Source organism: Stegastes partitus, unplaced genomic scaffold (assembly GCF_000690725.1).
Source record: "Stegastes partitus isolate 25-593 unplaced genomic scaffold, Stegastes_partitus-1.0.2 Scaffold346, whole genome shotgun sequence".
Taxonomy (NCBI): Eukaryota; Metazoa; Chordata; class Actinopteri; family Pomacentridae; genus Stegastes; species Stegastes partitus.
In genome coordinates this window covers 286,253-313,727 of record NW_007578077.1, presented here as the reverse complement: position 1 = coordinate 313,727, position 27,475 = coordinate 286,253, and the positions used below count along the sequence as shown (strand labels likewise).

The 27,475-nt window shown below is 42.0% G+C and overlaps 1 protein-coding gene across 2 annotated transcripts in view; it reads left to right on the top strand.

Moving 5' to 3' along the window:
* The first annotated feature begins 7,128 nt into the window (after positions 1-7,128).
* Positions 7,129-27,475, top strand: part of arid2 (AT-rich interactive domain 2) — a 47,542-nt gene continuing 27,195 nt past the window's right edge. Inside the window, exons 1-4 of one of the 2 annotated variants that reach the window (XM_008284112.1) lie at positions 7,129-7,606; positions 7,730-7,823; positions 8,734-8,831; positions 21,761-21,849. In XM_008284112.1, coding sequence (XP_008282334.1) covers positions 7,515-7,606; positions 7,730-7,823; positions 8,734-8,831; positions 21,761-21,849 — 373 coding nt within the window. In that variant the 5' untranslated portion in view covers positions 7,129-7,514. Of the gene's footprint in view, positions 7,607-7,729; positions 7,824-8,733; positions 8,832-21,760; positions 21,895-27,475 lie in introns of both variants that reach the window. The other variant, XM_008284110.1, reaches the window with a different exon arrangement.

Here is a 27,475-nt window from a genome sequence, read left to right as displayed (position 1 = left end):
AGGGTGAAGGCAGGAGACACCCTGGACAGGTCACCAGTCTATCACAGGGCTACACTTAGAGACAGACAACCAAGCACACTCACATTCACACCTACGGACAATTTAGAATCACCAATTAACCTCAACATGTTTTTGGGAGGAAGCCAGAGAACCCGGAGAGAACCCACGCTACACGGGGAGAACATGGAGACTCCACACAGAAAGATCCCCGGTTCCCCCACCGGGATGTGAACCGGCGACCTTCTTGCTGCGAGGCAACAGTGTTAACCATCTTGCGCCACCTTGCAGCCAACTTCAACATACTCATAAATATTTTAAGAACTAACAATATCCCATCAATGCAACTTTACACTGAACTAACAACAAACCATGAAACCAAGGTGCCATCTAGTGATGACAATAGAGAACAACTTGTATGTAAACATTGCCTCAGTGGTATCGAGGTACATTTATTCAAGACTGTACTGTTACTTAAATATTTTCATTTTGTGGTGCTTTATACTTCTACTCCAACACATTTCAGAGTGAAATATTGCACCGTCTACTTCATTACATTCATATATGAGTCATCAGTCAGATGGACTAAACCAGCAAACACTTCTACTTTATTACTTTACAAGTTGCTGCTAATAGTTGTGCTTTTAATTAGGTAGGGTTTCAACAATTTCCCTGAGGTTCTACCAAAAGGATCAATAAAGTTTTATCTATCTATCTATCTATCTATCTATCTATCTATCTATCTATCTATCTATCTATCTATCTATCTATCTATCTATCTATCTATCTATCTCATGGAGGACTTTTACATGCAATAGAGTATTTTAATGTTTGAGTAGATTCTCAGTCAGTCCAGAGTGTCTCAGGCGGTGTTCTGTGGTGTCTGGCACCAGGACATTGGCAGTGGATGCTTTGGGTCCTGTGGGTTTTGGAGTGGGGCCTCTGTGAATTGGACTTGTTCCAGAGTGTCCCGTGGATGATTGATGGGATTGTGATGTGGGGCGTTTGGGGACCCGGTCAGCAGCTTGGATTTTCAGCTGTGTTCTTTGAGGTGTTTCTGAGTAATTTTTTGAAGTGTGGCGAGATGTATGGTCCTGCTGGGGGAGGCCACTGCCGCCCAGGAGGGCTGCTGACATGACATCAGACTGTAAATGGACAGTGATGGTGTGGTATCTTCTCTACAGGGGTAGGAAAATGATGGTGCTGCAATTTGAAATGGTTTTAATTCATTGAATCATCAAACAATCTCATATTTTACATTTCACAGATGTCAGTATGTGTATATGCCAATATTAGCAGTTTATTTTGACACAGAAGGAAGCATGGCTGGAAGATGAGCTGGGTATCAAAGTGTAAGTAAAACTGAGATTTATTTTAGATTCCATAACTTATATTGAACAACCACCTATTCCTTATGGTGCTATGACCTTTAAAATTTTACCCAAAATGTACATTTTAAAGATATCATCATTGAATTATCAGACAACAGCTGAGACCAACAGGGTAATGATGCTTGTTTCTGTTACTCTGCGTCTAGACATTAAACTGGTGCAGTTTAGCTTTTGAAACTATGATATATTCCATTTTATTGATGCTCAAAGTTGGTTATAGAAAAAAATCATGATGAACAAAAATGAAGTTTTGGCTTTAGATGGTGACATCTGGAATGGATCGATGAGTTTGCAGTTTTTAGCAGAACTCAAATGTGCTTCTCAGCCTCGACTATTTAATGGCTCAATGTCCTCTACATAAAAAGTTACGAGGGTACAAAAATGCAGGGAAAAAGTCACCCACCCCCTCTGTACCCCCAAGGTTAACCACAGGAAAATATTCAATGTATAAAAAGACATTTTGCAGGGCTTTATTAAATGTACTCAGGTTACTGTACATTTTTTAAAAAATGTGCTGCTTTTAAAGGAGTCAGGTGGTAACTGTTCTCAAATCTGTTTGCTTTTTATGTGGAAAGACTGTGATGATCAAGATTTGAAATGTTTGTGGAATTTAGAGTCACTATCTGATGCATCACAGGTTAAATGTTAAAGCTCCTGGTGTGATGTTCACACGTAGGCAACAAATACAGTCGTCCTCAGATTTATTCATACCCCATTAAAGAAGGAAATAAACAGCTGTCACTGAAACAAGTTGAAACTGACAAAAGTAATAATAAATAAATAAAATTAGGAAAATCATGGCATTGCTTTTGAATTGTGGTTCAACAGAAATATATATATATATTTTTTTAAAAACACCAAAAAAAGAGAGAAAAAAACAAGCATGATGGGACCTGTAAACTAATATTTAGCTGAACGACCCTTTGAGCCGATCACTGCAATCAAGTGTTTTCTGTAACTCTCAATCAGACTTCTGCACCTGTTGACAGGTATGTAGATCTCACTGCTCATCAGCAAAGGGCTCTAATTTGTCCGGGACAGTTTTGTTTTTTTTAATTATTCTTTTCAACCATAATTCAAAAGCAATGTCTCATTTCACTAAATTATAATTCAACACATTTTCTTTTATTATTACTGTTTTCAGTTTCTAGTTATTTGAGTGACTTTTGTGAATTCTGCTTTTTCTTTAATGGAAGGTATGAATACATTTGAGGACGACTGTATGTCCTATTTATAAATAAAACTGCTTTTAATTGATGGATCAGTCATGGATGACTGGATGTTTTTACTGTATTATAATAGTCATTTGAATGTTTCATTGCGTTATGTGTAGTTTTGTTTGCATTTTCCTAATAGGTTTCGAGTCTCTGCACCATGACCCACCTCAGGACAGGCATTGTAAACTGCTGGTCTACTTGTGAGATTAAACTGTTTACTATGGAGCAAACTAACTCATTTGCTGTGTTAACATTAAATCCACCACAACCTTATGCACAAGTAATACTCAACTGGCTTAAAACTGCTAAATAAGATCCATCCAGATCAACTTTTTCATCGCCAGTATCAACTGTGCCGCACTAACTTCCGTCTGGATGCCTCGCCACCACCCACTGCTCCCTCCCCTCCCCTCCCAGCATGCATCTCGCCCCAACTGTGACTATTACCAGTTTAAAATCTCTCAACTGATCCCTCCAAGTACAATATGTTCCTGAGGCAATGAGGTGAATCCATACCATCGTTCAGACGTGACGCCTGACTGCCAGAAGATGGAGCCCTTTTCCACCAAATAACTCGCCGGCCCCCCCACCCTGCTAGTCCGGACTGTAAACCTCAAGAGGTGGAGGCCGCAGGGAGCAGGGAGGTGTAAGGACGTTACATGCAGTTAGCGCCCCACTGGGATCCTTTGTGTGGGTGCTTGGAGGCAGCTTGGGCTTACTGCCCCCGTTTGCACCATATGCCATGAGAGGCCTGTCTGTCACATCGGATGAGGGCTGCTGTGCTGATGGCATAACTGTCTGCAGAGCTTTCAAGTGCACATTCACAGTCGCTGCACACCATTCATCACCTCATAAATGCAGTAGGACTGGATGGATGAAGGGCAGGGTTTTTAAGTTCAGTTTGCTTTTGTTAACAGATTCGGCCCATAGATTTCCCCACATGTGCACCGTTATGGCATTCATTCATAATATGAAACAATAAATGTCGGGTTCATTTATTCTGCAGGATGTTTTATTGATGGATGCCTCTGGGGATGTGTTTGATACTTATTTGGCGACTCTGGTGTTCATAATGACAATCTGCTGGATGAACCTTTTTCCACCTGCGCTATGATTATTGATTTCAGAGGTTTCTTCTGAGCATTTCCAAGCTGCTCATGACAGCTGTGACGTAAGGTTTAGACCAAAAAACATGAAATCTCACGAGGGATTCTTTTCAACTATCAAATCCTAGGACTCAGCCGTGTTTTCGAGGAAAGTGTTTTGCTGCTTGTAAAGTTTTTCATCACTGAAATTCCACAATGAGCACAAACACATCTCCTGTAACTGAGGAATAAGTGCCACAAGGCAAACCCTGCAAGAGAATAAAACCAATCTGCAGAGTGTCTCACTGATTTATTTAAAGATTTGTTATGCATGTAACTACATTAAATACCTCAGATGAAGAGAAATCCTTCTCCCCAACACATACGCTATCGCATTTTATGCAAAACTGAATCGCAGCATTGATTTATTTGGAAATAATTAAATAATCCAGGGGAAGCACTTTACTATATGCCCATCCATATGCATCAGGATAAATAGGCCATTTTCTGGAAGATCATTCATGACATCAACTATTAACCAAGCTGAAATCCATTAACTAATTTCATTTTATAACTTAATATGCAACCGAAGCCCCACTTGGAATCATTTCTGAGGTATGAATAGCAATGTGGCTGTAGTGGATTAGCTACAGTGGAGATTAAATGAAATACCTGGTAGGGACATTCACTAAGTTATGATAATAAAAAAACGAATCTTTCCCTCTTTGCCAGTACGCTGTTATCATATTTGTGAACGTTTCAGCCCTAAACGGTGAACTCTCTCTGTTCCGCAAACACAAAGGTGGATTTCACTGATAGCGCATCTTTATCTTTGCCAGCACACACACAAGCACAGTACAGACAGTAGCTGCACCGCTAGCAGGGGTAGCATCAAGAAGAAAAACAACACATTTAGTCGTTTTACTGTGTAGCTACATATTTATCAAAAACACGCAGCGCTAAAGTAGCAACATTAGCTACGAATGCGTGACAGTGAACGAACGCACGCACACACGGCAGCTAGCTTGTTAGCTACAGCGCGAGCGTGCCTTAAACTGCCGGTTTAAATTAATTCCGTTCTAAAAAAGTTGAACTGGTTTAATGTGTCTTACAGCTAAAAGACTACATCCACACGCGTTCTTCTACACGAGCCGCTCACGCTCTAAGGTAACCTTGTTAGCAACGTTAGCAGCGATAATAAGGGATTGTAACCTAACGCGCTAAAGTAGGACGCCGTCGCCCTGTTAAGCTAGCGTCCCACCGGCTCGCTCAAAACCAGCATTTCCTCTGGGAAAAATGCTCATTATTAACTCGCAATATCACGTACAGTAAATAAACTTCCACTTGTCGTGAGATACGAAGTGGATAAACGCAAACAGCTCGGCGCAGCTTCGAGTTAATTTTCCTTGCTAAAGCTAACGAGGCTAGCGCACGAGCGACTCGTTAGCCCAGAATTGGGTTGACGGGTGGGGAGTCCAAACAGGCGTGAGGTGAGCTCCGGTGTGCCGCAGTTTGTTTGCAAAAAAAAAGAGCACTAGTTTGCAAACCACACGCAAGGACACCGCACTTTTCCGCTGTCTAGTGTCAATTCCTCAAAATGGGGTCTGCTAACGTACGTCTCCGCCATTTTGTGACAGGTTTTTCATTGAGCAAAGGGGTACGTGTAATGGTTGAATGTAACCCCATCAAGAAGATATCCGCTTGGCAGTTGCAGGGAAAAGGGATCAGGAGTAATTTTCAACCATCCCGTGAGATAAAGTCGTTTTGAAGTGGTCAGCAAGGGATAGCGGCAGCTTACCGCAACGTTTACAAGCCGAGCAGCAACAGATTGCACCAAGGAGGGGAAAAAAAACCTGAGCAGACAGAGGAGTGAGCATATGTGGAGGAAGTTTGACTAGAATGTAGAAGACGTTAATCACAGCAGCTCATTATATTATAACTGACATGATGATAAGTCTGCTTAGATCGTTTATTGTTAAAAAATTACCTCCAAATCAAGAAGGTTGCAGCATTACATGTTATATTACACCAAATAAAGCTTCATTAATATTTCACATTTATTGGAGCATCAGTCACAGCAGTTTGATAAATTAGTCTTAATCATAAAAAAGCACATAGAAAACTATATATTGCATATGACATATTATATTACCTGAAATACTTTTTTAAAAATCTAGATATTAAAATAAATTATTTCTGTGGTAGATGAACAATGCAGCCAGAGCGTATTTTATATTTATAGGATAGAATAATTAAATATAAATCAAGTCGATGCACTAGAAAGTTTGATGTGCTGTTAGTTTGAAGTGGTGCGTGATGAATATCAGTTATATCTCAAATATGTGTTTTTCCTTTATGAAAATATTACGCTGCTTGATTAATATCAGCGATAATAATAAATACTCATTTTGAAAAAAGTTTTTATAAATATACTAAAGATTTACTGTCGAAATTCATCTGAAATGAACAGAACAATGCAGCATAACAGATATTACATGTTATAATATGACAAGTCAAGGTTAATGTATTATTAATAACCCATGATATCTGTATGTGTCTCGTTTTTAATAAAGGTTTTTGCACTATTTTAAACATAAAATAAACAAGAAATATGAGTAATATTACTAGATATTTATATTTTGACAATATCTTACAGTGTTAAGGTAGAATTCATTGAAAATTATGAAAAATACTCTTGTAAATATCCAAGAAAACTCCATTAAAATCAAGTTACAGTCAGTTTAGTTGTCGTCACAGCAGTTAAATAAATTATCCAACAAGCAATAAACACAAAAAATCAAAAACAATACATCATATAACTGCAAATACATGAACAGAAGCACAGATTTTTATTAATTGTTGGAAAGAATTATTTCTGCAGGAGACGAATAGTTTTCTTCTCCATCAGTAGAACAGCAGACTTTTTAAATTAAAAATTAATGTCCATAGACTACAAGGTTTTCTGCACCGTTAGCTTTAAGTGGCTGGCTGATGTTTAAATGTGGCCGTGATAAATAGTAAATATTTGTATGTTAAATCTAGTTTTTTTATGAAGCCATCCCACTGATGTTTGACCAGCATCAGGAATGTCAGATGCTCGGTGTGAAGCTGAAGTGGTGGTGAACCTACTGAAGCCTTCTATGAGTGTGAAATAAGTATTTTAGCATTAAAATGTAGGGTTGCCCTCCATTACACGCCTGGTTGGGATAATAAGGGAGCTATGTTAATTAGTGTTATCCCCTCCCCCCACGGGACATTTCCAAGTACCTCCTGACCCGTTTTCCAAACAGAGAGACGAGTTGTCAGACGGTCCCTAAAAAAGAAAACAGTCTCTATTGTTTGAGCAGCCGCTCTGCTCTGGACGGTGCAGTGTCGCCTGCGGCCGCAGAGGGCGCTGCACGCATGGCAGGCCGGGCTCCGCGGCCTTCACATCTTTTTGTCTGAGAACTGGATCCCTCTGCCGCTCTACAGTGTGTGCGATAGCCTCGGAGCTGCGTCCGTAACACACTGTCAAACCACTCCAAACGAATACAACCGCGACCAAAAGCATTAATTCAACACCTTCTGCCATGGCGTTTCTAACCTGCCGGTAAATCGGTCGTATTTGTGACTGTTCGTTGGAACTTAGTCCGGGCTTGAATCGGGCTTGCTTTCTGTGTGCATCAGTCTTTATTAGCGAGCTGCCGCTCTTCTTGCTATCAGCTATTTCTTTAACTTTTTAAACACTCAGCTTGGCGAATGACTGAGCGCCGGCGGAGTATGGGATCCTTGGTGTCTTAAGAAGCGACTGAAGTGGGGTTTAACCGTTTTTGCATGCAAAAACAATGGCAAATTCGACGGGGAAAAATCTACTAGATCAGCGAAGGAAAGGACAGGCTTTCCTGGACGAGCTGCGGCAATTTCACCAAAGCAGAGGGTGAGATTGGGGCGTCTTTATTCCCAAGAAATATAACTTTAAATCTGCATTGCATGTGACTGCGAGTTAGCCGAAAGTGTAATTTAAACATATGTGCATGTATTTCTTGTGTTATCCCAACAGATCGCCGTTCAAGAAGATTCCTATCGTGGGTGGGAAAGAGCTGGATCTCAATGCTCTCTATATCAGAGTCGTCTCTTTAGGTGGATTTGCTAAGGTGAGTGGGAACTAAAAGTGTTTTTTCTCCACACTCTGCTGTGTGTGGACTCCTCGGTGGACCACTCCACAACTCCGTGTGGGCAACACGGGACAAGTGTAACCCTCCAGAACAGCGTTAGTGGGTCGGTGTTGGCCTTGTGCTAGTTTGCCATGTATCTCTATGCAATGTGGTGGCTTGTGTTGTTGTGTGGTTTGAATTGAGAGTCCAACCGCTCGGAGTCAGAGTGCAGTTGGAGCGACTCAAAATTAGCGGGCACGTTTAACATCGATTATCGGCACGGAGCCCGGCCTCGGAAAACACCGCTTAGGACATAGCGTTTCGCCCGGGCTTTTACCGGTAGTTTTCGCCCAGGGGGAAGCTTGCATTTTCTTTCTCGCCATAGCCATCTTTCTTCGGCTTCATGGCTGATCACAAAATGTAGGCCTCACAGGCCCATGTAGTGAATACAGTAGCTACCGAAAGCTGCTCCAAAACCAAACGGGTCGCCGCAAGCTAAAGCATTTGTTTCTCGATGGAGACACTTTGCTGGAGTTTGGCCTCGTTCGCTTTGTACGCCTAAATGGGAAAAGTCAAGTTAGCTTGTTAGCTGTGGAGCTAACTAGCCTCAACAGTATCGTTAATGTCCTAAAGGGACTCAGGCTCTTGTACTTACTGGTGTGTCAAATGTAAATATGTACCGTTAATAAACACACCACTGCCTTATTTACCTCCTCTGACCGACCCACCACATTCGCCCCGTTGACCATTTCCACATATTTTCAAGCACTTTTGAGAAAGTTATTGATTAGTGATTGTGGTATTGCCTCATTGGGGGAACCTGTAGCAGAGCAGATGGCTGCAGTGTAACCGCTCTTTTTGTTGTTGCCGGTGTTTTCTCCCCCTTAACCAGCTCCTCTCCCTCTTTCAGGTCTCTGACAAAAACCAATGGATTGAACTTGGAGAAGAGTTTAACTTTCCAAGGAGTTGTTCCAACGCTGCATTTGCTTTAAAACAGTACTACCTTCGGTGAGTAGCATGGCCATGCAGCTCTGTGCTCTCAGGTAGCATGTGGGAAGTGTTTACAAATGTTAAGATGCAGTCAGCAGGATCTGGGCTCTCCGCTCTCCTCTGCTAGGAAGCTGCACTGCTACTACACTGTGATACTGTGAAGGCAAGCCAAGCTCTCTATTGTGTACATTTGGCACGGCAGGTTAGATATCAACTCACTTATGTCTTCCACATAAAAAAAAAAAGAACACTCTGATCTGTCTTTTATTAAATAATAAAAAAAAAAAAGTAATGTGTGTCCAAAAGTCTGGAACATAGTTTTAGAGAACACATTTAAGGATGATTGTGTCTGCAATGACCCTAAAGCAACACCTACTCCTTTCTGAAAATGGTGTAGCCAGAAGACATTTGGTTTTGATGCTCCACTGAGCAGATCTGGGTGCCCCGATGAGTATTTCATGCAGGCTCCCAAGTCTGAACACAGTCAGCTGCCAGTGATGGGAGTCTGCTCTCCCCAACAGCTGGCATTTGTGGTTTTGGTGTTGCTACTTTCGCTGTGCTCCCCCTCCAACCTATGCAACGATTGTTCCCATCACGAGCACCTGCCTACAAGGGATTGCACCTGTGTGGCAAAGAAACGCTTGTAGCCACTCAAGGATATTTTTTCAGGTTGACATCAGGACTTTGTTATTTGTGCTTTGTCAACAAGTTGGCTTCTGATGCAAGCTGCAGCGAGTTGTCCCTGTCGTGGCTAATTTGATTACTAGCGGTGCACAGTTGATGAGACTTGCAGCTCCTCAGATGTTTGCAGATAACCATCAGAGTTGGCTGCAGGGGATGGAAACACCTCAGGCACCTGTAGGCTTGCAGCTCTGCTGAAGTCAGCTGGGGTCTTTCCGAGCGCTATCATGACCACAAACCACTATTACGCTACTATATGTTTGGTGTGAATAATGGAATACTTTGTAAAGCACTTTTTCCTAAAGCACTGAGTTTATAATTTGATGTGATGATGTGCTTGTAAGCTCGAACGGCAGGATAGACAAGACAGCAGTTTAGGTCTGTGCCTCCAGTGGAAGCAGCTTTAGTATGAAGGTGTTGGGTTTCTGTGATGTGATTTGTGTGAGTACTTACCCTCACAGGCTCAGTAAAATACTAACAATAAGAAATCTGTTTCTGTCTTTGTCTAACAGGCTTAGTTTTGAGTATGCCTGAAATGCTTGTCACAGAATGATCAGGGTTTTTTTTTTTTTCTTTCTGGGCTTTTGAAAATTGTTTTAGGAGGACAATTAAGAAAACAATGTATCTATTGTCTGGTGTCAAGAACAGGTTTATAAATACCAGATGCTATCAGAAAATTACATGGAACCATTAAACATTATGGCTATTTGAGAGCATTCAGATTCTCCCTTCTAATTTTTCATGTGCATTACTCAGCTAAGTAAGTCAAACTGTTACCTCTGAATGATTTTAGATTAGTACAAGATGTAGAGCAAAGGACGCCCGACAGCCGAGCTGACCAACATGCTGAATATCCGTCTTGTGTCACGCCAGCCTTTAGAACTGCTTCGGAAAGTTTATCTAAGGCAGCTTGGTGTAGTGGATGTCGGAGGCAGCAGGCTGCTAGACTTGTCTTGCTTCAACTGACACTGATAATAGAGAGACTACCCTCACCTCCCTCGCTGCTCTTTCTGCTGACAGAGTACGGGAGAGAAATTAGTTTTTGTTCTCTCTCCTCTAGTTTTGCTCAGAAAAAAAAGTGGGTGAATATTCTAATCACTGCAGAGGCAATGTTCCCTTTTGCTTTCACCTGCTGAGGTCAGAGGTCATAGGCAGGCACACAGTGGATATGTTCACACTGGAGTTGGTTCAGATTCAGTGTCTCACTCAAGGACACCTGAGCTGGGTGGATGTTTGCTAATATGAGGTGTTAACCTTCATTATCCAGTTGAATGACCACTTGTGCCTGGGAGTTTTTAAGCCGTGTTTGTACCTTGAAGGCTTCCTTGTGAACATACTGGCAACTCAAATACTTCATACATGTGTGTTTTGTAGGTGATGATTAAACACTTTGTCAAGTAATACGTAAGGACACTGTTGTTTGGCTCAGTTTTTAGTATCTGTGGCCTTTAACGAGTCCAACTTCAAGTTGTTGATTCATTATGCCTTTTTTTTTTTTTCCCTGATTCCAAACAAGGTAGCAGGTAGCAGGAAAGGACATACCATCTTTGCTCTGTCTGTTGACCAAGTTTATGATCATAATGTGGCTCTCCCTGGTCAGCACTTCCCACTCAGAGCACAGTATTAAGCAGCAGTGAAGTTCAGTGCCAGCTGCCGCTGCTGTCTATTTGATATCTGAATGTCACTCTGTAATAAGTGAGCGATGCTTGCCAGAAACATTTTTCCAGCTCGTTTTCAACTTGTTGAAGCGCTGCTTTGACATCAATCCTACCAATGGCGCTGATTTCAACTTCGGGTGGATGAAGGATTCACACTCTGGATCAAAGCACTCGCATCAAATCGCACTGACACACTGAGGGCACAGTTGAAATGCAGCTCTGTTTTTGGAACGCTCCATTACCAAGATTCAAGCAAAAGATAGAAATTAAAATGAGAGGTGTTCAGGTGTGAGATTTAGAAAATTATTCATCAGTCTGTCAGACACACAAAGTCTGACTGTTTTGGGAAATTATTTATCAGTTTTACAGATAATACTGTATAGCTTACAAATTCCTCTGTGCCAGATACATAATGTGTGCCTCCAGTTGCCTCCAAGATCTCTTCCCTTGAGTCTGCTACCTTTTACACTGACATAAATTGACACATATTTATGTTCTACATCTGTGTACTCTGCACTCACTGTCAGTGGATTGGCTTAGAGTTACTGAGGCTGCTTCCAGGTTTCCTGTGGCCACACTGATTTGGATGATTCCAAGTCAATACAATTTCACATCTCCTCGATTTTTTTCCCCCTTCCATTAGGAGCTCCTTCTGATTTAGAAGTGGTTTGCGCTAAACTCTCAACCCTCGTGGGGCGAAGGAGGCCTGATTTTTCAGTCAGACACCATCCAGTTCATCCAGACCCACTCTGTAATTTGAGAGTGAATGAAAGCTGTTTTGAAATAAGGCCTCTGGTGTTGCTTTAGTCTTTGACTTCTTTTGCAAACTGCAGCTTATTGTACCCACAAGCCAAGTCAGGTGACAGATACTCCGGTTCAACCTTTGTTTGCCCTCGCCGCTGCATCCCCACTGGGAGGAAATCAGGCCCAGGAGTCAGTGACATCTAGGAACGCTCACTTAAGCTTCTGCGTCAGCTTAAATGTTCAGCTCATCGGCTGTTTTTATCTTGATGAGGTTTGTGCACATGTTTGGAAATGTGTAAAAAGAAAACATTTCTCATTGTTCTGCCTTTTTTTTTAAAAAAAGTTCTAACCATTTAAACTAAGAGCATGTGGACACCCTGTTCTGTCAAATAGCATTTGCTGTGAGAAATACAACAACCATGGTGGTGTTTTTAACAGAAGCTTGATCTGATGAGCACGTATGGCAGCGAGCTATTGAAAGTATTTATTCATTAGCGTTTAGTTGTAACAATAAAGCACTGATGGATTTCACCTTTTGACCCGTGATGTATTGTGAACTAATCAACCTTTGTAACTCTGCATCCAAGGACAGTTATAGCTGCTCACGCACAGTGATCACACAAAACGAAGCAAACCTTTTAGTGTACCTCTTTCTCTTGTATCAACCACCACCAAATAATCTGCCTGCAGTGTTTAGCAAGCTGCTTTTTTTGTACAGGAAAGTGATTATACCACTCTTTGAACCCTAACTGTTTGTGGCGCAGAGAGGCAGGTGCAATCGGATTCAAAGGTTCCCTCGTTCCAGTTGATATTTGGATGTTTCCCATTGTAATATAAATCCTCTCCTAACTCCAGACCGGTTGGCCATGTGTTTCTCAACTGTTTCAGGCTTGTGACCCCACTTTTCGGGCCCAAAATTCTCATGACCCCAGCAATTAGCCAGCAGTGCAGTCATGTGAGCATGACATAATTTTTCCTCTATTTTCGAGCCATGAAAGGAGTTGCAAGTGGATTATAATTAATGCCATTTTGTACCAACTGAATGTGTTTTCTTTGGAGAAAATTTCCAGTGAACATAATTATATCAGCTTTGGGGGTCTGGTGCCTTTTTATTATTATTATTTTTATTTTTATTTTTTTTACCCTTAAAAAAATCTCAAGACAACCTGGGGAACCCACTGAATCTGTTCATGTATCTTCTCATCTATGTATGTGTTGATGTAGTTCTTATAGCTGATGGAGCTAAACTGTGTGGCTAATGCTCATTGCAATGTCAGGTCTTGATTTCCACTTGTGCTGTGACTGTTTCTGGTGGGAAAAGAAACACAGAAAACACAACATTGAGCTATTGCCCAGCCTTGCACCACAGACAAATTTCACTAGCTTTCTCCTCTTGGTGGGTGCTAATTTTCACACCTATTCATCAGATTATTCCATGTACCACCATGGCTGCTGGTCCCGCTCTGCTTCCTGTGTATGCCAATAGATTCTCCTGCTCATCTGAAACATCTGGATGAGGTGGCCTTTGATCTGGCTTGCATTAGGCCTGTTTTTATTCCCCTGCCTCATCCGAGCTGCAGCTCAGACTTCAGAGATGCCCAGATGACAACCAGTTATGGGGAAAGACGTGTGGACCAGTGCCTGCCTGCTTACACAGAAAAATGCGCGACTTTTAACGAAATAAGAGCAGTGGAGCATAGTCGCTATCACGGATAACATCTTAAAGCTCTTGAGACTTTGTGTTTTTGGTCTGTCTGTAATTTGACCTGCCCTCCAGCAGTGTTGGCCACCACTGATAGCCTAATCTCCTTCTCTCAGTTTCTTTGCTAACAAGCAGATGGGCAGATCTGCCTTGTACTTGGGAGTGGGGATGGAATCTGGCTTTAGCACTTTATGAAATGCATGATATAGTTAAAATGTTTGCTCTGGGTGTTTATGTAAGCTGCGGCTCTAGAGTAGAAGGAGAACCGCCTCACTTTAGAAGTGCATTTTACACATAACTGCAGTTTGTTCTCTGTCTTCAGCTCATCCCAAGTAATAGGAACCAGTGTCTTAGTCAGGAGCAGTCCAAGAGTAAACTCTGTGATGACGAGGCCTGTAGCATTGTGGAGCTGGAAGAAACCCATGAGGATATTGTATACACACTATGCAGAAAATTATAGTGAGCACTCTCATTAACACACCGTTCACAAGCCTGCACTGCCCCTAATGTAATTTACCAACATGTAGAAAACATCTAATCAAATCTTTCTTACAGTTGGCAGTGATCACAATTTTTCTATTCCTAAATGCATGATCACAACATGTTTTTATTAGACTGTGAGACATGAAAGACCTGCACCATCTATTAAAAATTTCTGACACACAGCTAGGGACTGTCTGTAGCAGATGCTTCTATTGAACAGAGCCCTGTTTAATAATTAGTCTGAGCCAAGGTGTCAGGAGGCGACTGGCTACTGTTCATGAAGTTTTAGGTGTTGACTAGTCATTGCACATGTAATTGGGATTAACCATTTAATTGTCTTTTCAGTTAATTTTAAGCCTCCTTGTGTATTGGTGTCTATGACGTCCACCTTTTAGCTGCACGTTGAAGAAATTGCCTCCTCCAAGTTACTGTCTTCGCATTTTTCACGTTTAATCTGACAGTGAGTCTGTGTGATGTGATTTGGCAGAAACCGATGCATTTTTCTGATGATTCTGACCACTTGATAAAAAAAAAAATTATGTTTTTGTTAAATAAATCAAGCCCCAGTTAACAAAATTTGGTTACTTTTTTTCCTCGATGCTTATCATTTTGGCTGCTGATTTTCGTTTGGTGCTGCCTGAGACCTCTTTGGAAAAATGCCTAAAATTCCTCTAAGCATGATGTTGATGTGGGCTAGAAGGTGGTTTGTGTCCCGGTGAGGACACCCGGGATCTTTCTGCGTGGAGTCTCCATGTTCTCCCCGTGCAGCGTGGGTTCTCTCCAGGTTCTCCGGCTTCCTCCCACAGTCCAAAGACATGTTGAGGTTAATTGGTGATTCTAAATTGTCCGTAGGTGTGACTGTGAGTGTGCTTGGTTGTCTGTCTCTAAGTGTAGCCCTGTGATAGACTGGTGACCTGTCCAGGGTGTCCCCTGCCTTCACCCTGAGTCAGCTGGGATAGACTCCAGCCCCCCATGACCCTAGTGAGGATTAAGCGGTGTATAGATGATGGATGGATGATGTTGATGCTCATCGAATTGTAGTCGGTTGAATGTTAGAAGATAAACAGCCATTTTTCTACTGACGCTAAACCTCAGTAAAAGAAAATGGGTGCAAATGTTTAAAAATGGGAATGATATAGTGACTAAAATGTCTGTTAGTTTTATGCAGGTAAACAAAAATATTGTAACATTGGTGTAAAATGATGGTTGTCAGCCGAGATCAGGTGATTATGTAATTACTGCGACAGGCCTACGCTTTAACAGGTTACATGATGGAATTCAAACACAGTCACATCGACTTAATAGTTTATCTATTGTTAAAAAAAGACACCTGGAAACAAAGATCAGAGTGTTTCTCAGTGTCCCTCTCATAGACTGCTGAATTCACTGCTCCACCTACAGTCGGTGGTGTAACAGTTCAACAACAGAACATGCTGTGCACAACGTGACGTTTGGTCTGCACGTCGTACAGGGACAGAAATTCATAGTAATCAAATTAACCGCGACTGCCTCGTCATCGACAAACATGTTTGAATGACAAAGTAAGGACAAATCTTAAAATCCACTAAACAAGTAGCAGCAGCTGTTAGGATGGATTAACTTTTAATGTCTTCTGCTGTTGCGGCGATGGGTACTCGCAACCAAGAGGAAGTCCAGCTTTATACAGAACTGCAAAATATCTGATTGAAATCATAATTTATATGAGTGGTCACCAGGTATGTTTCCAAGGAGGTGATGTTCCTGCTACAGTGAAAAGCAATCACTGTAAAGTCCGGCTTAGTCATAGCATCCTTTTCAGAAAAAGGTCGTTGACAAATCTCGCCATTATGTCCAAAAAGATGTACATGCTGTCTAAAAGCGAGCTTTTTTCCTTGACCAGCACCACCTGAGTTGGCGGTGTTTTGGAGCAACTTGCAGCATTGTAAGAATTCTTCCACTGCAGAAAGCTGAACCCAGGAAATGTTGCAAACCACTGAGCTGCTGTACCATTGTGATTGACCCGACTGATAAGTGAAATGGAAATGCTCATAACCATAAAAGGTTTGACTTGTTTTGCTTAATTTTCAATTTTGAGCCTTGCTTGAAAATGCTTGTATTTGCTCAGTAGAAACCAGAGAGTACCATCGGAGCACGCTGCCAGTTTGGTTATTGTTTCCAATGTTTCAGGTCACATGGCATCGTGAGTCTTAAATGTGTATTCTATCAGCATATTGTTGCGTTTGCTGTGCTCTGTGGTGATTTTAAGTTGAACAAACGGTCTGTGCTGTCAGTGATCCAACTCGTACAGTATTTTCTCAGTTGGCTCGGTGGCATCAATAAGCGGTCCTGTGATTATTGACAAAGTAAACCACCCTCAGCCTGTGTTGGACAGCCGGCTCCATTAAATCCCAGCAAACATTTCTCTGCTGAAATTGGCAGTGGGTGTGTTTGCATGTCTGCTTCCACGTCCAGCAGGGGGCAATCGACTCCCACACACAGACACACCGAGGGCATTTGGGCAGCTGAGAGTAATTGAAGCCAGCAGTATCTGCTCTAGTGTGGTCCAGATGACTGTAAATAACGAAATACTAATCATAGTGGCTGTTTGCACCAGCGTGTCTACTCATCACTTCTCACGCCTTGTCGGTTTCCCACGCGTTGCACTTGCTGTATTATTTTGGAGGGAAACACGCTCCGTGTTGGCAGCACACACTTCCCTAAACGGTTGTAGTAAAATTAATGCAAGCCCCGGTGGTTTCTGCTGGTCGCTAGTCGCACGCTGCTCAAGCAGGAGGGGGATGATGTTCCTTTCCTCATGCATGTATGAAAAAAAAAAGGGGAAGCGCAGACAGCTGCAGTCGACCTCCCCCTTTTCCTCATCTCGTGCCCCCACCCATCTTTGCCTTTTTCTTGCTTGTGCCCAGACAGCGGTTGATGACGCTGCAGTCGGGACCAGGGCCTATCTCTCTTCCTCCCTCCTCCCTCCCTCTCTCTTCCCTCGCTCTCTACAAATGAAGGCTGAGTGTATTTATAGTCCAGCGTGTCACCCGGCAGCCAGCGAACGGGGGATTACCTCGGCCACGATGAACAGGCAGGGCCTAATTCAGAAACAGGCGCTCGCTCGGTGACTCACGGCCACACAGGCCGGGTTCACCACTCTACCGCTGCTGAGGTATTTCGCTGCGCGTCTGTGGAAGTGTGTGTGTGTGTTTGTGTTTGTCTGGCAGATTTCTCCACATTGTAATCGAATCCAAGAAAGCCTGAATCTGTAGCTGCATACTGGTGGTGTTTTGTTTTCTCGGGTTCAGAATGAACTTCTAAAGAATGTGAGGAGGAGTACAGTTAAAGATGGATTTGCGTGCTTGATGTTGGCTCACATGTTTCAACTTTAGATTTTTAGCTGCTGGATAACTGTAGAATTTTAAGCTGCACCGTTTTTTTTTTCTCCATTATGTATTCTGGCTTTTAGCACCTCACACAGTTCCATTAATGACTAAAGTTGCTGTATGATGCACTGACAGCCATCAGCCTTCTATCAGACAAAGGCGTGCTCGCTTGTGTATTCCACAGTGCTCATTTTTAGCCTTAGTAACTACGTGGATCATACTTTACTTGCCACTTCAGAACCCGTGAAAGCGTCAGCCTTGGTAAAAGTGGCTGTCATTGGCTGTGTCAAGCCAAAAAACATTTGTGATGCCAGCAGAACTGAGGTGAAAGCTCACCCCGCTAGCTGTCACATCTCGTTTCCCAATGAAAGTTTTCACCTGTAATTTACACTAAACGAGCGGAGTAATAAAAGGATGGTGTCGCCTTTGAGTTTTCTCTTTGTGCACACTCAATTACTAAGTAGATTCCATTTTTATTTAGAGTTGAAGCTGTGGCATAATCTCTTGATTTTATTCAGAGTTTATTCACTGTGTGCTTGTTTCTGTGCTTCTCCAGCCATTCAGATGGTGCTGAAGCTACTTTTCAGTTCTCTGCTGATGCTGTGTAGGTGATGCCCTTGGTCTGCTCAGCCACACTAGCTGCTGGATGGGTACCGAGCCCCAGGGAGAAATGTTTAAATACCAGAGGATCGATAAGCTCCGACATTCATGGTTCTGTTAACGGTACTGTAGTATGTAAGAAGACTGTTGTGTCAGTCATCTCATCACCGTAAGACATGTGTCTGATGTGTCCATGATGCACTTTTGCTTCCAAATCCTAAACAGAGTTCTGTCTGTTGGGGTCTGGAGCTCCGACAGACACAACACCAGGTGTGTTCTGGGCGGAGCAGCTCCGTCATTCACCTGCAGCTCCATGCAGCAGCACACAGGTGACCAACGTTAAGTAGTGTGATCAAACTTCACCACAGCTCATGGAACTCATAAGAGAAACAAGTTTGCATGTCGGAGCAGAAACACGATCAATCTGTCGAAACGTTCAGTAAAAGTTCATCACAGGCAGACAGAAACGCATAACACTAACCAGGTACGTTACGTAGGTAGCAACACTGCACAACGTATGTTACCGATTAAAAGTAAGTAGTCGCCAGTTGTTGAACTGTGTTCATCACTTTGGTCTGAAATCCAGAGCATCATCTGAACTGTCACTCAGAGTTTTAGTTTCACCTTCAGAGCACAGAGTAGCAGGTTTTAGTGATTTGGAGGCTGCAGACAAACTCGCGTAATTTATTTTTACTGTATCTCTGCCTGAGTGTTGGTGTTAGTGGTTGAGGAAATACTTGTTTTTCTTCTCTAAATTTTAAAAATCACAGTAAAAATATTTTCAAAGACCTGCATTCAAAAGTGAAACAGGTTTTATCAGCACAGTGTGCTGACGTTCACTTAATACCTGTTCAAGGTGGAGTTTTTAATTCTGATATAATGCTGGACAGCTTCATGAAGACATGCGACACAACATTAGTGTCTATATACATTTTAAATTCAGCACCTTCAAGAAAATGAAGCAATCTTTATTCTGTTATTCAGTTTTGCTCTTTAAAAAACAAAACAAGCAAAAGGAATCAAAAAGAACCGATAATACCGTTAACATACCGGACTGATCAGCAGTGTCAGTAAAAGTAGTAGTACTGCTAAAATCTTAATGATACCCATCCCTAGTAACCTCTGCATGCGGTTTCTAGTTTGTCTGGCTTTCTAAATGTCATTCTTCCAGATGATGAGCCCATTCCCAGACATTGTGGCCTGTTGTGCTCATAAGCGCTGAGGTCATATCGAGGGAGAGTCACATTCAGCGTCCCGGCACAGTTTACTGCTCTATAAAATCAGATGAGTTACCTGCCGTCGTCTTGTTTGCGCTGTGTGACTGCAGTTGTCTGATCAATAGAGCTGCAACTGTTTTAGCTGGTAAATCAAACACCAGCTATTCTGATCAACATTTAATCAATCTGAGGAATATTTAGGGAAAAAAAGAAGTAGTTTGATTCCATCTTTTTAAATAATTGTTTTCTCTCCTGCTCTGTGACATAACAAGACGTATGAGGATGTCGTATATAGAGCTATATATACAGCTGCTTTCGTGCGAGTCTTTCAGCAGTAACAGGCTGATTGTTCTCCATCTGTGCTTATAAATATGTGACTTTAAAGCTGGAGTAGGCAGGACGCATCATTGTGCACAAATTCCATACTGACCTTCAAGTGGTCTGAGAGGAAACTAGACTTCTGCATCTCCTCCTGGCTCTGTTTTCAGGCTTCAGAAAGTCTAGTCATGGACTGGAGACTTTAGCCAGCCTCAGGCCTCATGCAGATGAAGCTGTCAGACGGGAGTTTTCACCGCTTTGAGGTGTCTGCATCAAATTCCAGGAGCTTCGGTACAACGTGGCTTTGAATCTCCAAGAAATGATCGATCTGGAGAAGAGGAGCGTTCTCAAGATCCGAGACTGATGCACCAGCTAGTTATTGAAGTAAACTGCTTAGTTTTTGAGATCCAGTTTTCTACATTTTTCTCATATAAACAGATAATAACAACCCGCCTGTTGTGCTTTGATGGTCCAACGTACTTGACTGTTTACATAAAGATAAGATATCTGCCTGTATGTCAGCTTGTAGTTAAAAACAAAATCAGACTGCATCATCCTTTTAAACTGTGAAATGTACATATCAGTGGTTTTCAATCCAGTGTTTGTTGGATTTGAGACACCTGTGAAAGCTTCATTGTGCCAAAATACGGCTGATGTCGCTAAAAGCATGTTTCCACCCAAAGTAACTCCCAAGATTGTTTTCAAGGAACTAAAAGCTTCCTTTAGACCAATGGTTGTCTGTGTGTCCTTGTGGTCTAAAGATTAGGCCAAAAAAAGTAATTTGGGTGGCAGAATATTAAGAGCAGCAAAGTCAGATGTGGGAGTAGTTTGTGGCGGGGTAGTGGGTTAGGACGTCCACTTGGGTCATTAGGGTTTGAAGCCAAAAGTGAATGCTGATTTTTAGCTGGACTATTTAGTGTGTTGAAAATGTGATGGAGGGGGGTTGCAGGAGGAGGGCTGAGCTTTCAAATTCTTTGCCTTTTCCAGATTGCTGCACATTGCTGCTTTATTAAATGTGCTATTATGACCCAGTGTGCTTGCTTTGTAAAACGATGCTTGGTATAGACGTAACCATGCAGCAGGTTTAGCAGTGGAACCAGGTTGTGCTCAGCTGTTATCCTAAAAGTTCAGCTATGTTCCTACTGTGTACTTAAACATTAACGGTGTTCTTTTGTGCTCTGATTTTTCTCTTAACTCAGAAAAACTCATGGACTTTAACGAGGGGATTACTTTTTTTAACTCTTGCAGTTGTGCCAATTTTTTTTCTTTCTTTAAAGCCTGAACGCAACCCAAGATTCACAAATACATTCAAGTGAATTTATGGAATCTTTTAGGGTTGACCGCCTTTTGGCCTGGCAGATTATCAGATGCCTTTTTCCCCCCATTTTTGGCATCAAGCATTCCAAATGAAATAAATACATGGACTACTTTACTGGAACGGGGCTGCCTCTTTTTATCTGTAGCACTACTTGATTGCTAACATGTTGTTCTAATGCAATCAATATAACCCAAAAAGAAATACATCGCCGCAAAATTTTGCGTTGGAGTTTGTGTGTTTCAAAATTTTGATACGATTTCTATTTTTACTGCAACTGCGTATTGGTTTCAGACGTCTGTTATCGGTGTCCTCGATTGCTAATCAGTATACTCTGAACAAACCCACAGCGGTCAACCTCTACAATCTTCATTTAATCTTGTGTAATATGCTTCAACACTTCAGTCTGACTTGGAACTCGAGAGATAGCCACAATGACAAACCGTGTTATTTTCTCTGTTTTGTTCAGAGTTAGCGTACACTGTAGCTCCTGTAGCGGTGACTGACATTATCACTGACCTTTTTTTTTTTTTTTTGTAGTGTCTTAAATGTGAGCAACCTGCTACAGTAGAGAGTCAATCACACAGTAAAGTGCTTCCCTCTAATGGAATATTTTGTTAGTCCTGATGCTTCTTTGTTGATAAAAGCTGTTCCCACTTCAACTTTCTAATACACCGAGGCTGTCAGCGGCAAGTTTGCATTCAGCGTTGCAGCAAAGGAACGAGCCGTCAGCTTCCACACAGAAAATATGTCTGCTGCTTAAAAAGGAAAAAAAAAAAAAGCATATCTAGAGTTTTGAATAAGAAACTAGAATATACACCAAGCAAGTCTTGGCTCACTGTCTGCTCTTTTCCCTCCGCACAGATACTTGGAGAAGTATGAGAAAGTCCACCACTTCGGCGAAGATGATGAAGAAGCGCAGCCGGGGAATCCCAAAGCCTCTCTTCCAATCGGTGCAATTCCCAACTCTTATAACTACCAGCAACACATTGTATCAGGTAGGCAGAGGCTTAGCATGCTTAGAATTCAGACACTGTGTTCACCAGTTCACTCTTTGGTTCGGTATCAGGTACATGGATTCAGTTTTCTATTTGCATACTTTGTTCTCTCCTGTCGCAGTCAGTTTCTCACTTTCTCTCTGAAGTTCATCTCTCTGTGCGCCGCGGCCAACCTCCAGCGCGTAATCCTCACGCAGATGCGATTACAGCGACGCACCGGCTTCATCAGGGCTAGGGGTGTGTGTGTGAGAGTGTGTGTGTGTGTGGGGAACTGGTCAGCTCGCCGGTCAAGCATACGCATAGAAATGTGACCCGACTGCTGTTTGTTTGGAGGATTTTCCAGTCGGTGGAATTCATTTCAGCGAAGGTTACGAGAGCTTTCTAATTACCACCGTGTTAGTTAGTGGGTCTGAAACACTGTTTGGAAGTCCATTGTGGTGCCTTATAAATGCATGTGAGGGTGTTCTGTCATTACTCTGCTGCAAACTGGTACCTGAGCTAGTGTAGGGGGAGAAAGCAGGGTTTTTAAATAGATAGTTCGAATCTAGTGCTTTTTTATTATCTGGCTTTGAGTTGGGTGAGAAGGTGTGTCCGTCCTATAACAGAGCTAACACAAAGACACAGACAACCAGACACTGACAGACAGTTTAGAACCACCAGATAACCTACCATGCATGTCCACCACCACCACACCAGAACATAGGAGCTCCACACAGAAGGTTCTCAGCAAGTCTGCAGGGTCAAACCAGAACGCTACGATATCACCTTCATTACTGTGTACTCGGATTTGAAGCAGCTCAAGCAGCCTGTTAGCTCAATTCTAAGACTGAAAACTGAGGGAACTGGTCAACAAATAGTCCAGAACACAACCTTCTGCAACAAAGATCCCCTCCTCAGATATACTGTCTCGGTTAGTGAGCTTTAGAAGTGCTTGCTTTTAAAATCTTTCGTACAGAGCTCAGCTACTCGGCTGCTTTCTCCAGCTACACATTTCGAGCGTGTGTCCATTTGGGCTGAACAATTTAGGGAAAAGATTTGATTTGCAATAAATAAAAACAAAAACAAACAAACCCTGAGGTGAACATGCACCGTGTAGTAGTTTTATGGAGCGTTACGACACGAGACGCCATAAAAAGCTCAACTGTCACACGAGGAGGATGTATGAATTTGCACAACCGTTGACAAAGCGGTTTATTACGTGGGTCAGACGTGTTGCGTAACATACAACAGGCTTTACAATTTCCCTATCGCATTTGTTTTGTGTTTCAGTTTGAAATAGATGAATTGTCATCCCGTGTGTCCGCATCATATTTTGCAGGAAAGCACTGGCAGTTTCTATGACAACGATATCTTCACAAATATCACCGGTCTAATTTCTGTTTAATGACAGATTAGCATCGCCGCTCGTCGTGATAATTTCTGTCTGATATCAGGCAGCTCAGGGTAGACAGACCACAATCTTCATGTTCTTGGTTATTAAAGTGACGAGAGCCGTCCATGTGGCTGCTTGTTCAAAGACTTTCAACTGGGTGGCTGCAGAAAAGATGCAGAACATTCTGACAAACAGAGACTGGGGACTTTGCCTTTTCTCCAGGCGGCTGCTTACGCCCTGTCCTTGTTGAGTACAAATAATAATAATAATAAACAAAGATTCATAAAGCCCTATATGGACACTGAATGTTAAACTGCTGAGGAGTATTGTTTATATTTCTCCTCTAACTCTCGGCAAAGAAGCGACCGTGTATATTTCCCAAAATGCCAGATTACATTTTCAACCAGTCAGAGCTGTGTTACCTTCAGGTCGTCCCTATTCATGCATCTTCAACTAGTAAAAGCACGCACAACTATAGAAGTTACTCTGGTTGAGTAAGTTTTTCTTTGTTGGTGCAGTTCTTTTAGCTTTGAATTTCGGTTGGGTTTTTCATTTCTTCCAACTTCAGGTTTCAAGTCCTTGGCCATTAGTTTCACCTGGTGGGTTTTTTGTTTTTTTTTGGCACATTGTCTCCACGGTTATTCATAATCCGATGACGCAGATGCTGCAACCTGTGACACAGACTACTAAACATCCCCAACCACCTTTGCAGGTTGTTTGATTTAATCTGCCTCAGTCATAATTGCTCCTAACCTGAAGAAAGTAATAGTTTATAGATAGAGAAAAGATGATGGAGTTCGTTGTACAGTCGTGACTTGATAATCTGACCCTTAACATCCTAAACTTTGCTGTCTGACAGGTTTTTAGGAAAAATGAACAGAACCCATTAAAAACAGCCTTAACATACCGACAGCCTTGGATTCTGACACCGACATGACATTTTATGTCACCAATAAGGATAACGGCGTATTATCTGACTGAGCAATCCCATGATTGGCTACGTTCACACTGCAGGACTTAATGCTCAATTCGGATTCTTTTGTGAAATCCGATTTTTTGTGAGTTCGTTCACGTTTCCAATTAAATGCAACTTGTATGTGATCTGCTGTGTGAACTTCAAGTGTCCCGCATGCACAGAAGAGGACACGACGACGTCACACACAGCGAGCATGCTCAGTGTTTACGGAAGTAAACATGGATGGTAACGGTGGAGCGTATCTGCCACCGATGGTGGAAACAGAACTGTGATCGCTAATTAAACTGGCATCAGCAGCCAAGTACTGCCTGTGCGTTCCGGCCGCTTCCACCCCGTCGGAGCGCTGCCCCGGGGTAGAAGTTTCCCCAACCGTGCCGGATGTTTGGACATTCATCATTATTTGGGCCCAGACAGTGCTATTGGAACCAGCCCTACTAGTTATTATAACAACTATGAACAATAATTAACAACAAATCACCGTTCAAGCATCAAGCCCTCCTTGTATCTCGACCTCCGTCTTGACAATCCGACAGTCTTGCTATCCAACATAAAAGAAGGTTTTACATTAAGTGTCGGATTATCGAGTCACGAATGGATTTTACTTTCAGAAAAAGTTTGTAGCTTATAAGAAACTTGGAAGTGTAATCTAGCCACCAGCATGTAAGTCTTACCTGTGTGGTTGTGATTTAGAGTCAGTTTCTGATGATACATGTTGTGTTCATCACATGCTTTTAATGGTCGTCTTTGCATAGTTAATGAAAGTCATGTTAACCTTGACATTTTGCAGGTATGCGTGACCTGGGCTCACTCTTGTCATTGTGTCACATAAACTGAAGCCAGCTGAGCTTTTGACTGTTTGTCCAGTTCGTGAGCTGCTTACTGTACCTCCCATTCATCACCTTTATTACTCACTGACTCATTTATTTCCATTTTCACCTTGCTAAGCGCTCCTGTGTTTGAACCAAGGCTATGAAGCATGCAGTAATTGTCTGTTCCATTTTTTTTTTCTTCTTCTTGCTTGGAAGTTGCCTACACACACGTAAGAGTCGCCTCATAACTTTCTAAAGCCAATCGTGCAGCTGCTTTCGTGATGAAAAGCAGCCTCTGAGTAACCACATCATATTTCAGACTAAATGTTTTTAGTGCGGGTGGCCAAGGCCGGCCCCTTGTCCGTATTGTCAGCCCCTGCTCACACACGCACACACACTCTGAATGCAGGCTGTCCATTAGCCTCACAGTGCTGGAGTGTTGACCGCTGGGCAGCTCTCGGAGGTAATTGACTGTCCTGACAGCAGTTATTGATGAGGGGAAGAAGGAAGCACTTGTTGGTTTTCCCCTCCACCTCAGTTTAGATTAGAGTCTGTTGCCTTTTACTTGCAGGCTGTGTCCTCTAACAATCAGCCCTCTCCCTGCTGAGCTAATTGACTCCAAAACACGACCGCGCTGGGAAAAGACACATGACAACCAGGGCGGAACTTTATCTTGCAGCTAGGAAGTTTTCGCCACGAGCTATTCAGAGGAGTGTGACTTTGAAGAACACTGTGGGTTTTTTGTTTTTTTTTCTCTCCCTACATTTGTGACAGTTCTCTATTTGAAAGCTTGCGATGGGGAGTTTTAGGTTGTCTTGAGTAATGCAGCACTGCAATCGCAAAAGCATGCCAAGGGCTACAAGTATTCATTTTAAAGCAGCCTTGATTCATATTTTTTTTATTTAATCTGCATGACATTTTGAATGTGAAAGGTGTTGCTCACGGTGACAGCGTAGTTGTAGGTTTATAGCAGCTCATTATGTTGGTCTAAAGTTCTGCAGCTTTACAGTTTTGTTTTGGTTTGGCTCTTTTACTGCTCAGCAGTAAACCACTTTTTTTTTCTTTTTTTTTTTTACTCAGCACCAAACAGCAGACAAAGTTGGCAATAAGCTGGTGAACACAGAGCTAGAGCTACGACTGATAATTAATTTCCTTATCGCTTAATCTGCTGATTATTTTCTCAGTTATTTTGTTGATAAACTTTCAGAAAATAATTAGAAGCTCCTGTTAACATGCTGGTAGTGGTGTTATTCGATTAACCGCTTGACCTCCGAGCAGTTCCTGGGTCATGTGAGCCTATTTTTCACTGCAATATGAAGCTCAACCAAAGAGTTATAATGCCGTAAATCATAATAGATTTTTAATTTGTCTTCACACTTGTCTCCTAAACACAGCCTGCAGTTCAGCCGAAAAATCCATGAATTTATTTTTTGTCACTTTACTGTTGATTGTTGCAGCTGAGTCACTATCGGCTGCTTTCTTTCTGTAAAATATTGCAAATGATTTATTGACACTGTTTTTATTTTTTTTTAATGAGGCATGTAAAAGAAGTGTTAATGAAAGCATCACAATTTAACATTTTGGTTCATTTTCTATTAGTTTAGGGACTGTTGGAAAGTAAAGAATCTGACTGTTCTTGCTCTGATAACAGGCAAGCTGTCAAGTTTTGAGGGTGAACAATCTAGAACCAAGACTGTCAAATCAAATTAGTCAAATCAAATTAATAGATTTGATAAGCTGGAATTCAGGCTTGAAAAATCTAGCATTAAACAATAACCAAACTAGGTGCTGTTCAATTTTTAGTTGATGTACTAATCAACGAAGTGACTTGTTGCAGCTCTAATCTCAACATTTAGGAGCTCAAGATCCAGATATTTCCCCTAAGAGATGGTGTGACCAAAAACTGAGGTACAAATTGTTTAGACCATCATTAGGTGGTCGGATACAACCTTTAAATGACTGCTATAAAAAGACAAGTGTTGGCTAACAGGTTTGCCCAATCAACTAAAACCTGATGGTTATGCCAGTGTTGTGTTCACAGCTTGTTTTCATCTCCCCCAAGTGGACAAAAACATATTGCTGCTTCAAATGAAAATGGTCATATTTGCTTCAGTTGGTTAATCAGAACAGCTTTAAGTAGTTTTTTTTATTGTGCTTTCTAATCATCTGACTAATAGGTAGGATTTTTGATTACAATAATTCCTTAGAGATGCGTTCCTGCACAACACCCACATGTTAAAAACAAGACTTTTTTAAGGTTGATATTGATGCTTGAAAGTTATGATGACGATATATTAGCAGATTTTTTTTTTTTTAACAACATAGCATGAAATTAACATCCATCCATTATCTATACACCACTTAATCCTCATTAGGGTCATGGGGGGCTGGAGTCTATCCCAGCTGACTCAGGGTGAAGGCAGG